This window comes from Apaloderma vittatum, unplaced genomic scaffold, assembly GCF_000703405.1.
Source record: "Apaloderma vittatum isolate BGI_N311 unplaced genomic scaffold, ASM70340v1 scaffold13861, whole genome shotgun sequence".
Lineage (NCBI taxonomy): Eukaryota > Metazoa > Chordata > Aves > Trogoniformes > Trogonidae > Apaloderma > Apaloderma vittatum.
Window position 1 is genome coordinate 92980 of NW_009698614.1, and position 13023 is coordinate 106002.

Below are 13023 nucleotides of genomic sequence, written 5' to 3' on the forward strand. Positions count from 1 at the left end.
GCACAGGAAAAGCGTGCCTGAATTAAGGAAACAAAGGATCTCATCAATAATTCTAGATATAATAATTAAATTTCATATAGCCAAACTCTGATTTAAATATAGGAAAGTAATAAAAAAACCCCTATAGAGTTGACATAGAAGCACTGCTGCATAGACAGAAAGATTGTGCCAATAGCTACTACAGTAATGTAGGCTCAAATATCTATTATTTCAAAGATTTTCTGGGGCAGGCAACTTAATACCTCTATATCTCACTTCTTCACTTCTAAGTAGGGATAATAGCTAAACAGGAGCACTAAGGATAAGACAAGATATGTAATAAACTGTGTAAAAATCTAAGAGAACTGAGTTTGTGCACGGGTAAAGCACAGTCAATTTGAAGCTGTTTTTGTTACATTTTGTTTAATCTAACAAACTACTTCACTGACAGCATTTTAGTGCTATGCAACAAAGACTACTTTTTTCTATGCAAAGACATAATACACCATACATTACCTTCAGATGAAACGGCACATCTATTTTTTTCTAAGAAAGAGACAAACCCTGCCTTGACATCTCCTGAGCTGCTTCTCAAGACTGAAGGAGACAAAGGTCACATTCTACTCTCCACTGAGTGATACCTAACATAGGCATCAAGACTAATAGGGTATTTCAGACCATGATATCAAAATCATACCTAAAGCAGGCAAACTGTGGCTATCCCTACAGTCACGAGAGAGGAGGAGACAAATTTCACAGTTTTATACCTATGGTTGAAGCTCAAAGACAGTCTTTTTTTCTTATATTTCATAGCAGTGTTTGCACTACAGGAATATAGTCTGTCCTTGATTCTATGCCATACTCTTACTGGTATCACTAGAGTCAAAGAACATCCAATATAGACTAAAAAAAAAAGATAAAACTATCATAAAAATTAGTTTTTGACAAACTTTAGCGCAAAGACTTTGAAGTCAAACGTGGTCCAGACAGAAAAATATCTAAGTCACACAAATGTTACAGAATTCCTTCTGCAGAAGAAAAGCTAAACAGAAGTTGAATCAAACAAGGTTCTTCCTTCATGTCCTGGTCATAATAGGCAGTTAAAAGGACATAAAAACCTTTCCAAATGTCTAACACTGACGTGAAGACTAATCTATGACATGAATAAACTAAACCAAATCTTTAATTTTATTTTCCAGAGTTGTCCAGTTATCAGTAAGCAGAATCAACTAAACAGATGCTAGTTGTTCTTTTTCAGTGAGATAGTGCTGCCATCTAAAGCTATCTAAGGGGCATGCAAAAGAAATATCAAGTCATGCATCTAAATAACATTCAAGAAGCACATCTGAGTAGATAGAGGATGCAGTGTAAGTCAAATATGTTAACAAGATACAACAAAAAGTGATGCTACAGTACCTGAAGGAGCAATTCTTTCTCTATCACTTCACCCGTCTTGACAATAAGCTGCTTCTGTAGTCTCTGCGTTTTCTGAATCAGCTCATAGGTACTTGGGTCAGTGGCCTAGACAAGATCAAAGCAGTCTCAAAAATTATACATTATAACAAGGTAGCATTTCTTGCTTGCAAATGAATACTATAATATCTATGTGTTCAAAAGTTTCAAATATAGAATGGTGGGTGAGGCTTGGGGTATTTTTAAATGATTTGTATACAAGCAGTCTTGAAACTGGAATCTCTGCCTCTTGAAGAGCAATTGGAGCATGCTCATGTTTAACACTATTACCCTCATGAATCCTCCTCAAAACAACTAGTATTAATAGGAGTCCTTCAGAGCTTAACCCCCAAACCAACAAAGTTTGATAGGATCACATGGCAGGAAAAGGAGGTTAGTATATCATTTTTAGCAGAAACTGAAAATGCCCACTGACAAATTAAGCACAGTGCAAGTACTTTCCATTATTTTAAGAACTTAAAATAGTGCCATCTTGAATTTTAAGGAAAGGAAGATTTTTGTCTTGAACAAAAGGAAAAGTAACGGCAATCTAATCTTGAAATTGGTTGAGAAATTATGAGGAAACAAATTATGAGGGTACACTGATGAATTATTATAAGGCTTCAAAGTTTCCGTCCATGTGGAATCTCAGTCTTCAATGGAGTTAAGTGCTTAAAAAAGTGAGTGTAGGCTCTGCGCTGCTTCCCTCTATCTACGTAGCCTGAAAAGACCAAGAGCTAGTAGATGTCTCCCCTTCTTCCCTCTTCATTCTTTTGTCACAGATTGCATCTGGAGGAAGTTCTATGGAGTAAACAAGTAATCCTGTGAGGAGCAGCCAGCAAAGATTACTTTTCAACTACTTGAAATCTTCCCGTTGGATCCTTTAATGAAGGTAAAACTCTGGCTGAAGTTTTTTTCCCCACTTGGGAGTTCACAACACCTCTCTCCCACATGGTTTCTCCTCTCTCACGTGGTGTCTCACAAGGATTAAACTCACACTGCCGTAAAGGCTCCAATAAAGTCCTGCTCTCTATATACTTGCTTGGGTTTATAAGGATCTTGGTATCTTGTGTCTCCTAATCATTTGTCTGATTTTATCTAAATTGACTAACCAATTCAAATGTAACTGGGACACTAACACAGATACGCATGCAGCTCTCACAACACCATTTCCTGAGAAATCAGGCTAAAAAGTAGTTCAGTCCTTGATTTTTTATAGTGCTGAACAAAGTTGGTGCCAATTTGTGACAACTGTAGTGATATGAGGGTGTTTGCTCATTAGGAATTGAACCAAAACCCCATCAAGATTATTTCATATGGTTCTTGCCATCTGCTGGCCTTTCCATGTTCCAAATAGAAACCAGTGACCTAGAATGGAAAGACATAATTTCCCATTATCAGTCTCTTCATACATTTATTTTCCCTGGACCGGATGTTTTGACCAGCTTCATCTTCCTGATTTGCCTTTGTTACAAGGTGCTGCTGGAGATTGTACCTAAATGTCTTTAGCCTAGTTCAGCATCCTGCATTTTATCTCCCTTCCATGCAAAAAGCTAAGCACACCATTCAGCTTAAAGCTCAGCATGGAAAGATCAGAAATTAACTATTATGCTAGTAAGCACAGCCAAAACATTTAGCTTTGTTTCTGCAGGGTCTAGGACACTACCACTCATTACTGGAGCAGCTAAGCAATCCAAGCTGGCATCAGATCAGAGATCCACGTAACAGAGAAATCTCAGCTGGCTCTGACTTACTTCAAAAACATCCAGTGATGCCAATCGATGTTCATATACTTGGTCTGTGCTTGACAGATTTTTTTATTCTTCGCCCTCATTTGGCAGGTTCAAATAATGTGAAAATTTAGATTTACTGTTTAAGTAGCAGTTGAACTCACATTACCTGGAATGGCTATCTTTGGGAGCCCACCACTGTTTATGTGAAGGCCTCTTCCTTTTCTCACAGATGGAACTTACTTTCTGACTTCATGTTGTCCATTCCCCAGTCTACCTGTTCTAGGACCCTTTCTAATTCCAGCTTTCTTCCCACATACAGCTCCCTAATTGCTGAAGGTAGGATTGTATCTTTATTCCATCATCCCCTTTATCATCCATGTTAAGGAATCACCCCCTTGTAAATTCACTCTTACTCCCTTTAGCACTTGACTGACTCTTCACAAATCCCCCTGCAATTTTTCATTGAGAAAGCAACACAAAAATAACACTGATTGCATTGTGCAAGGAAACCATTCAGCAGTTAACCATCCAACTGGTACTATGGAAATTTCAGTCTGTCCGCCCCTCCACATAATTTGCATAACAGTAAATGAAACAGGCTTTGTGCTGTGTCACTGATTTGGTAATATAGGCTGTGGGAACTTGAAATGCTGACACATCACCTCTAATTTTCTCCATCTGTGAACATTCAAGGGAGTCTCCAGCTCTTCTTCCAAAACTTTGCACCGAGTCTGTTCCTTTAATAGTTCCTTCCGCATGTGATGAACCTCCTGTCTTAAGACCAGCATAAAACAAAAAGAAAAAACCCCACACTTAAACCATATCAGTGTGACCACAGCACTAGTTTGAACATTAACAAATCAGTCTCCCATGCACTACAGCCCTGGCAAAGTGACTCTTGTGATTAATAGTCAACACTCATGCCACTGAACAGGTGGAACCATAAGATAATAGATCTCTTCACTCCTTTTAGTAAGAATGGCTCAAAAACGGGACTTTCATCAGTTCTTGGGCCTACAGGATGTCACTGCCCACATCTTCCCACATACATTAAGGTCAGAAGGACAGTTCATTCACCTAGAGTAATTTACAACTCCATTATGGAGTCATACCCACTTCCCTCTGCACTGAATCTAACAGCTTGTGTTTGAAAGAAGTTTTTAAATCTACATGGCTCACACAATGTGGTACATGAAACACACTCTAAGACCTAAGTGTGATGAACACTGGTCTTCAGAGAACCCAAGTTTGATGTCTTTTACTCGTATTACCTCTCCTCAAGGAATGTCAGAGCTGATTTGTTGCTGAATTTAAAATTAATTGAGCACTCCTAAGATGCTTTGACAATGCAGTGGGGATAGGGAGTCAAAAAAAAAGGCACATTTTGCAATGGTCTGACCCTTAATTACTTTAGTATGCGGATCCTGTAAGCTCTCCAAGAGGACCGAGGTAGAGGATCACCATGGACCTACTCCACCACTGAATCTTTTCCTGCTAAGATCAAAGTTGCATTTAGCCCACTGGAGAGAAAAAGGCCTTTTTTAATCTCTGAGGTTGGATAAGGTTATGGAAGAGGAAAAAAAAACCACATCTCCAATTGGCAAATGAAGAAAGCTAATTAGCAGCACAAGTGATAAATGGAGTCTTTCGACAGGCAGTTTTCGTGATGGTTTTGGACTTCATTAAAGTATGTGATTGCTGCTGCAGTTAGCAAGAATTGATCCACCCATCATGGCATGCATCACACTATACTTCAATACCGTCACCGAGTTTCAATACAGTAACAGACTTTCAGCTGAATGCATTTGGGCAGCAAATTCAAATCCTATTCCTGTCTGCAGTCAGTCAACGAAAACTGCAGTTGCTAATGTTCTGCACCCAGTTCTGTTTTTCTGTTACACCAAATCAAACTGGCATAATTCCACTGGAGTCAACGGCACTGACCACAGAATGAAGCTAATTTGATACAGCGAAAAGCCATGGAATTATACTGATACAGTTAAGCTAAAGATCTCACCCAAAACTGTGGTAGCTACACAAAATTAATAAGACAGTTATCTGCTAGAAGCATAGCTGCCTCTCCTGACAAACCAAGACTGATTCTGTAAAAAAATGAAAATAGTTTCCCATCAGCAAAGAACACACCTCAAATACAGGACAGTTAAAAAAAGAAGGGAAGCATTAAGCCAGAGAAAGAGGAGATAAATCAGGCTGGGGCTATTAAACCTCTCTTTTAAAGAAACACAACCTTCAATGAAAATTTAACTAAATCTTTCTCAGATAGAAAGTCTGCATATAAATCTGGAAGAAGAAAGCTCTGAAAATGTACAGAGGTCTGTTATAAATATATCAAGTGTTGCCCATCCTCTGCGGATTGCCTAATAAAAAGCAGTTCCACTAATTTGGGCCTTGGGTACCACTAAGTAGCTCACTGAACTATGAACACCTTTTCTGCTGCTGTCTGTCAAGTTTATTCTGTAGGCAGTAACTCACAGTACAAGGGGAAATATGGAACCTATTTCAACCTTGGCCAAGATGTCTTTTTTACTCCTTTCCTCCTTCTTATATTTTTATTTTCTTAATTGCTGGCAAGCTGTTTTGTGAATTTAATCCAGTTCGTGTTTGAAGTCAAACCAAATAACCCCCTTCTCCAAGGCATAGTGTTTGTTGATACAAGTCTTTACAATGCATAAAACATGTTTTCTGTCTCAAATACAGAATCATGGATACAGCCACTATGGAAATGCATTCAATCAGTTTTTCTACCTCAGTTCCTCCACATCAGCCACACTTTTTTCAAGGATTCCCTTCTCACACCGAAGTTTTTTGATCTCCAGCTTGAGAAGTCGGATGTCTTCCATCCTCTGTCGGTATTGGGTTTCGCCCTTGTTTAAGAGGGACTGCAGGATTTTTATCTTTTCATAGAGCAGAGCCACTTCATCATTGCGCCGAATGAGCTGGGACCCTAGGATAGCTCTTTCATTGGTAACCTAAGGACAAAGCAATAATTGTAGTTACTGGTCCCAAACTGTACTGGATATATTTGCATCAATCAAAATCATGTGCATTAAGATGTTTCACTGTTATTAGTGAAAGAAATATGGTAAGGACCTAATATTTTCCCCTATAATGGTTCAGCCAACTGAATAGCACAAACTACGCATTCCATTCACTTTTGTTTCAATGGCACTATAAAGCTTTAGTAGTCCCATATTTACAGTGACTGAGGATCTCGATTTTGAAAACACACTGGAAAAATGAGGGAACAGAATGTAGTACATTTGAAAAGCCAAATTAGAGATTGTTACCTGGTCTAATTCCTTCTTCTGCTTAAGCCTTTCAGCATCAGCTTCCATAATAATTTTTAGGAGTTTTCTCTCTTCTGCCTCCTGATTTTCTATAAAGTGTTTGGTTTCCAGAGCCTGTTTTTTCATCTTAAGCACTTCAGCCTGATTGAGTCAGAGTATATAGGTAAACTGCACTTAGTAACAGCTTTCTTACATACATATATAACACATTACATAAACCTGGGATTAAGAGTCAGGAGTTTATGAAATCTCACACTTTTTTTTTTTTACTTTCCTGAGAGGTACACATTTTGGTAGTTTTTGAGACAAACCACCTGTGTTCTATTAGACACAATAGAAATTTGAATGGATTTTTATCTACGACAATGGTTTTAATTCAGGGTCACTTCGTTTAATAAAAATTATACAAAAAAAATAATAGGCCAAATTTGGAAACCTTTTCAAAGGAGCTGTTATTCAAAGTTCAAAATCATCCTGGGATGTGAGAAAGGATAGTTCATCTTGCTGGGATGGGTAATAATATATGCTGTGCAGTCCAAATCAGCATCAGACTGGAATAACAATTGGTGGATAAGTTGGCAATCATGCATGGAACAACAAAACTAGAGAGCTTTAGCACGTTTTAAATGGATGTGTAGATGAGGAAGACTGGGGAAAGAGGAGCTGTCCCTAAGCATAGGAGAAGGCATGCTCTGTTACAATGACTGCACACCACCAATGTAAACTAACAGTGGAATACACCCAATAATTCTATTCCACTGTTATGAACTCTATCCTTCAAGACATTTATGTAGATAAAAGACTAATAAGGTCTTCTTGGATTATTAGAAATTTCTATCATTGCTAAGCAATTAGTTAGAGCTCAGATGGAACTAGCTGACTACGGTCCTTTTTCACAGATATGAAAACTTCCAAGCCTTGACTCAAAGCCTTTGCCACAGCTCTGACCCTTATAAAGGATGATGTTCAAGCTGCCTTTTGGGAAAGAGCATCATCCAATGGTGAAAGAATGAGGCTGTGATGAAGGCTGCACCTGCAAAAACATTGATTTAAAACAGGAACAGCTCCATCATCATAATAAAATAGCTTGTTCTGTTCTTATTTCCTTTAATAAAATTCTCATTTTCCCATATGTGCAACACTCATATCTCTCTTACTCACTGTTAGATGTTCATTAGAATCCATCAGCTGAATAAAAACGCAAGCCATTTCACACTGAAATGCAATCAACACTGTGCAAAAGCTGTCTACAAATGTAAAACTGCTCACACGTTTGTCATTGCTGGATAATATTTTTTTAATATATCAAAATTCTATGTTCTCCTTATGTCAGAAAAATATGAGTTGTAAACAAGAAATGGCATTAGATGTTGGCAGCAAACATTCGTATAAACAAATCTCCTCACTAGTATGCACTAAGTTAAAATAAATATGAACTGCTTTGTACCACAAAAAACATAAATACTTTAAGTCACACAAAGGCCCCACAAGCTAACAGGACTTTCAGTTAGACTAAATATGCTAAAAACTACAGTATGAGGGTCTTTGTACATATAGGTAAGAGAAAAAGAAATTAATAAACACAGTCACTCTGCAAGTAGAAAAATGGTCATGTCTGAAACTTCTGCAAATCAGCACAGCTCATTTCTAGCTGGTTCAGAGAGTTTGTCGGAATTGAAGAAAGGAATTTACATGGGACCTATGCCAATACCTCAAACCAATTTTTTTTCTAGGTTGTGAAATATTAGCATAAATGAAGAGGTATTTTTATTTGTTCAAGAGGTGGGAGAAAAACATGAATTGTATAAAACGGTATAACTGGGGCTAGACACAGAATGCTGAAATAACACAACTCAGAGGTTTTACATCCAGATTGCTAGAAAATAATAAATAAATAAATAAATAAATGGACAAGCATGAACAAAATACACAAAAGCACCTGACAGCAGCTCAAAGCTGGTGGGTCATACTTCTTACACCTTTCACATATATAGTTTTCAGGATTCGAATGCTTTGTCAAGCCAGTCAGATCTGCGAGCCTGCATGAAGACCAACTGAAACCAAAAGATGTCATTATACTGGCTTTAATGGAGCTTGGATCAGGCATCCTCTGTTTCATTTACCATGATTCCACATTTTCAAGACCTTTATGCCAGTTAAGGCAAGAATAAATCCAAGGTCTGTATAATTTCACTCCTATGAATCCCAGTCCTCCATGATTTAGCACATTCCTTAAACTGATTGCCCAGGAACAGCTTGCTTCCTTCCTTCAGATCAGCACAAACAGGACAAATCAAAGCTGGCTTGCTACACAAATAACTGGGTTCCTTTGTGCCTCTGTCAGTCATCTCCTTCTTTGAATTCTCTTCTGCTTCAGTATTCAGCAGAGACGCTCAGGTAGAAGACCACAATGCCCTGAAGCTAGCCAGTAATGTGATGTCAGTGTGTGGACATATTGCTAGTGAATAATTGAGTTGGTAAACCATGTGCCAATCACATGTTTGTCAAATGGATGGCAGATATTTCTGAGGTGATGAAACAGAACAGGGACTAATTAAGGCAGAAAGCTGCACACAGGAAAATGAGGTGCTGTTTGACTTCTCCATCACTGATACAACAACTCTGAGGCAGATCAGGTATAAGAACATAAATTCACCATCTCTTTACAAAGCTCTACTGACATCTTGTCATAACTATAATGTTCTTAGAGGGGCTGAAAACTTAAGGAGTCATTGCAGCATAGCAATAAATTGACAAAAGAAAACATTGCACAAAGTAGCAGGGGACTTTTTTGGGGTGGGGAGGGGTGGGGGACTGCTTGCTTTCTGGTTTGTTTGTTTTTTCTAGTGCTTATTGAAGAGAAAAAAATAAGCTGTTGTGGACACTAACTCAAATCTTTTGAGAGCACAGCAAATTGGGTTGAGATATCACCACAAATCTAATAGCTTATCTAAGGGGCTGCAAGCAGTGCTGAGAAGAACCAGAGCTTCATGCTTATATTTCCTTTGATTTAAAACTGATTCTTGCTGCTTTATACCCCAATATTAAAATAACTTTCTGTGCAGAGGGACCTACTAAAAGGCACTGCCTAACTCCCAGAAGACTAATGCTTCCTAGTAACACAGAAATACAAGATTGTGGAATGTAATATAATAGGCTTTGCACTTAAAAACAGCAGAGAGAAAAAAAGTTTTTAAAAATAAAAATTTGAATTATAAGAGTCTATATTAAAAAAGTTTGCTAGTATCAGGCTGTCCCCAAACTTCACATTTCTGCAAGCCAAATGGAACTTTTTAGTAAAACTGCTGTGGTGGTTTGTCTCTGTCTGGAGGCCAGGTGCCCACCAAAGCCATTCTATCACTGCCCCCTCATAGATGGACAGGGAAGAGGAAAAAATATAGCAAGAGGCTTGTGGGTCAAGATAAGAACAGCTTAATAAAGAGAAAGCAAAGGCCACACATGGAAGCAAAGGCAAACAAAAAGATTATTCTCTACTTCCCATGATCAGGCAATGTCCAGCCACTTCCTAGGCGCAGGGCTTCAATACGCGTAGCAGTTGCTACAGAGGACAAAGGCAATCAACAAAAGCCCCCCTCCCCTTCCTTCTTTTTCTTAGCTTTTATATCTGAGCTGACATCATATGGTATGGAATACCCCTTCGAGGAATTCGGATCAGCTGGCCTGGCTGTGCCTCCTCCCAAGATGTTGCCCACACACAACATACTGTTGGGGTCAATGCTGGAAAACCACAGCCCTGGTACTGTGTGAGCACTGCTCAGCAGCACCCAAAACACGGGGTGTTATCAACATCCTTCTAGCTACCAGTACAAAACACAGGACTATGAGAGATCCTCTAGGGAAAACGAACTCCATCTCAGCCAAACCCAATACAACTGTTCAGTCACAAAGAGATTTAAAACTTCCAACAGACAATCCAGGATGTTTCTGATTATAGTTAGAAGGAGAGACCATATCTGGGGAATATACAGAAGGTTTTTGTTAACTAATACCTCTAAAGGGCACTGAGATCTTGTGCTTGAATTACAGAATAGTTTATGAAAAGAAAGCAAAACAAATACCACAGATCAGGAACAAAATGCAGTCTGTGAAATCATGGAAACCATCCTTTGTAAGAAGGTATATACGTAAAGGCTCTTACTTTCAAGGACTCCTTCTCCATCTCTAATCGCTGATGTTCTACATGTGCTTTCACCAGGGCTGCTTCTTTCTCTGCGACCTCCTCTTTCAGCTGATCCACCAGATGAGTCACAGTTTTCAGTTTTATCTTCATTTCTGCTATGTCATCCTAATAGGACAGGAATTGTGACCACAGAGAAAGATCAAAAAAGAGCACATTTGTTATTGGGAGTTCAAGATATTTTGATGCTGGAAAAGGTAGCCATGGTGCTTGACAGGAGATCTGCTGTATGTACCACAAGACATTACTTTTTAATCTAACAGAAAAAGCCAGTTTCATTAAATGACGATTTTTTGTTTATGCCAGCATGACACTGTAGTAAAAAAGTCTTTAAAAGATACATTGACAAAAATAACAACCATCAATTATAATAAGCTATTTAATTTAAAGTGTTGGACATGTGATAAGAACTAGCGGTCAATCCAAATTAATAAGATTCTGATTCTATCAATCTTTTTTCGTGCTTCTAGTAATGTGTTTTTCGATAAGATTGCATACAGTTGGGCACAAAAGTTTGGAAAGAAGTGGGTTACAGGAATATACCCATAAGGAAGATATCTATATGCCTGCAAAGGAGTATAGAAAATATTTTTCTCCCTTTTGCCTACGTGCTAGCTGGCACATTAGTGCAAAGAGGAAAGAGTATGCTCAGAGATTGAGAAGTCTTTGGTATGAGAATATTTAGCATATATTTTAAACTGAAAACACAGAGCAGAAAGCCTGGTAGCACTACAGAGATATAGGGTCACTAAGGAATTCTTCTACCTGCAGCACTGAGGTGCCTGCCTGTACAAAATTCAGAAACTGTTTCAACTAATGGCAGTGACAGCACATGTTGTGACACGAAACGGAAGCTAATAAATTCAATGCTTAGGCAGACGTGCTCTTCTAGATCTAATGAACGTAGTTTTAGAAGCTATTACGCCCCTGCCAGAGGCTGCTGCCTCAGAAAAGACATCATAAGCTTTCATGTGAATCCATTCTGTTTCAGTACAAAACCAGGGTAGCTTAGAGCTCTTCCAGCACTTTCCACCATATGTGTGGATTTACTTGACAAATGAGTGATGTTTTCTTGCATGAAATGCTTAACATAGTTAAGCAGGATCTTGAGTCATGGCAGTCTTCCCAAACAGTACAGAGAAAGTACTGATTAGTACTCTGACTGCCCTCAAAAACAAAATCCATGGATTCCACACTTATCTGGCAAATTTAATGAATCAGAAATAAGTGCAGCCATATGCCATTAGGCCCACCTATTTACATGTTCAGTCACTCCTGTGAATGCAAAAGTCATGTTAAAAGCTTTCTTTGCTAAATAGTCTACAAATCTCTCCAATATTTTAGAGATGAGAAAGATTTAAAATATGATGCCCAGACAGATACCCAAATACATTCTTAATTCTGTACCTAATGAAGAACAGTAAGAACGCACAATTTTTACAAACACATCTCCTAATCAACTTGCTTAAAAAAATGAGCTTCTCACACCAGAAGAAACCCAAGGATGAAAGCATCAGGCATTTATCTCATATTAGCAGCCTACCAGTACTGAGCTGAATATTATGGCACTCTTGAGACCACTAGCAAGGTGAGCAACAGTGGATCTTTCCACATTAAGCAACCCAAAACTACTTACATCTACCTTTTGAGAAACAAACTTGTGCAAACTTGTCCCCAAAAGAAAAAGAATTTATCATAATTTTTAGCACAACACTCTTTTTTTATTTTTTTTTTTCATGACTGGCTGACCTATTATTGAACTCTGAGTGGCTATTTTTTCTCTGTTACACATTATATTGCCTTGGCCAGAAGATCTTTCGAGGTCAGCTATCTTCTCACACAGGACTTGCTAAACAAGATTAGCAAAGTAAGACAAGTAGCAAAGTAAGACAAGCAATCTTTTAAAGTCTAAACATCAGCCTCTAGCAACTAGAGCCACTGTGTATACCACCATATAACAATGAAAACTTGAAATAGCTGATAAGTTTGCTTCTTCATTTTGTAACTCAGCACAGAGATGCCAGTTCTTTATCAGCAAGCAAATTTACAATGCAGATTTAAAAATGAAATAGTAATAAAAAAAAAATCAGTGTTGCAATTTTTCAGCCTTATTTCTCCCAAGAGATTCCTTGGGAGCAGTCAGAATCCCAACACCGTGCCCACCGATGAGAGGCAGAGAAAGGTCAAGTAAAGCATCCCACATATATGGCAAAATGGTTAACTTCTAATCAAACTCAGCATGCAGTTGGATGGGGACTAGGACAGTTAATTCCTACCTTCTCCTCAAGCAAAAATAGCTGCTTATTCAAACAGTATAAATTTATGATCTACTATATATGTTTATGCTATAAAT

At 38.3% G+C, this 13023-nt stretch overlaps 1 protein-coding gene across 1 annotated transcript in view; it reads right to left on the reverse strand.

Annotated features, from left to right (window-relative positions):
• The window catches only part of CFAP58 (cilia and flagella associated protein 58), a 57986-nt gene that overhangs the window by 23520 nt on the left and 21443 nt on the right, over positions 1-13023 (reverse strand). Inside the window, exons 10-14 of the mRNA XM_009878093.1 lie at positions 10632-10778; positions 6473-6613; positions 5931-6154; positions 3827-3938; positions 1396-1500 (exon numbers count right to left, since the gene is read on the reverse strand). Of these exons, the coding sequence (XP_009876395.1) occupies positions 1396-1500; positions 3827-3938; positions 5931-6154; positions 6473-6613; positions 10632-10778 (729 nt within the window). The remainder of the gene's footprint in view (positions 1-1395; positions 1501-3826; positions 3939-5930; positions 6155-6472; positions 6614-10631; positions 10779-13023) is intronic.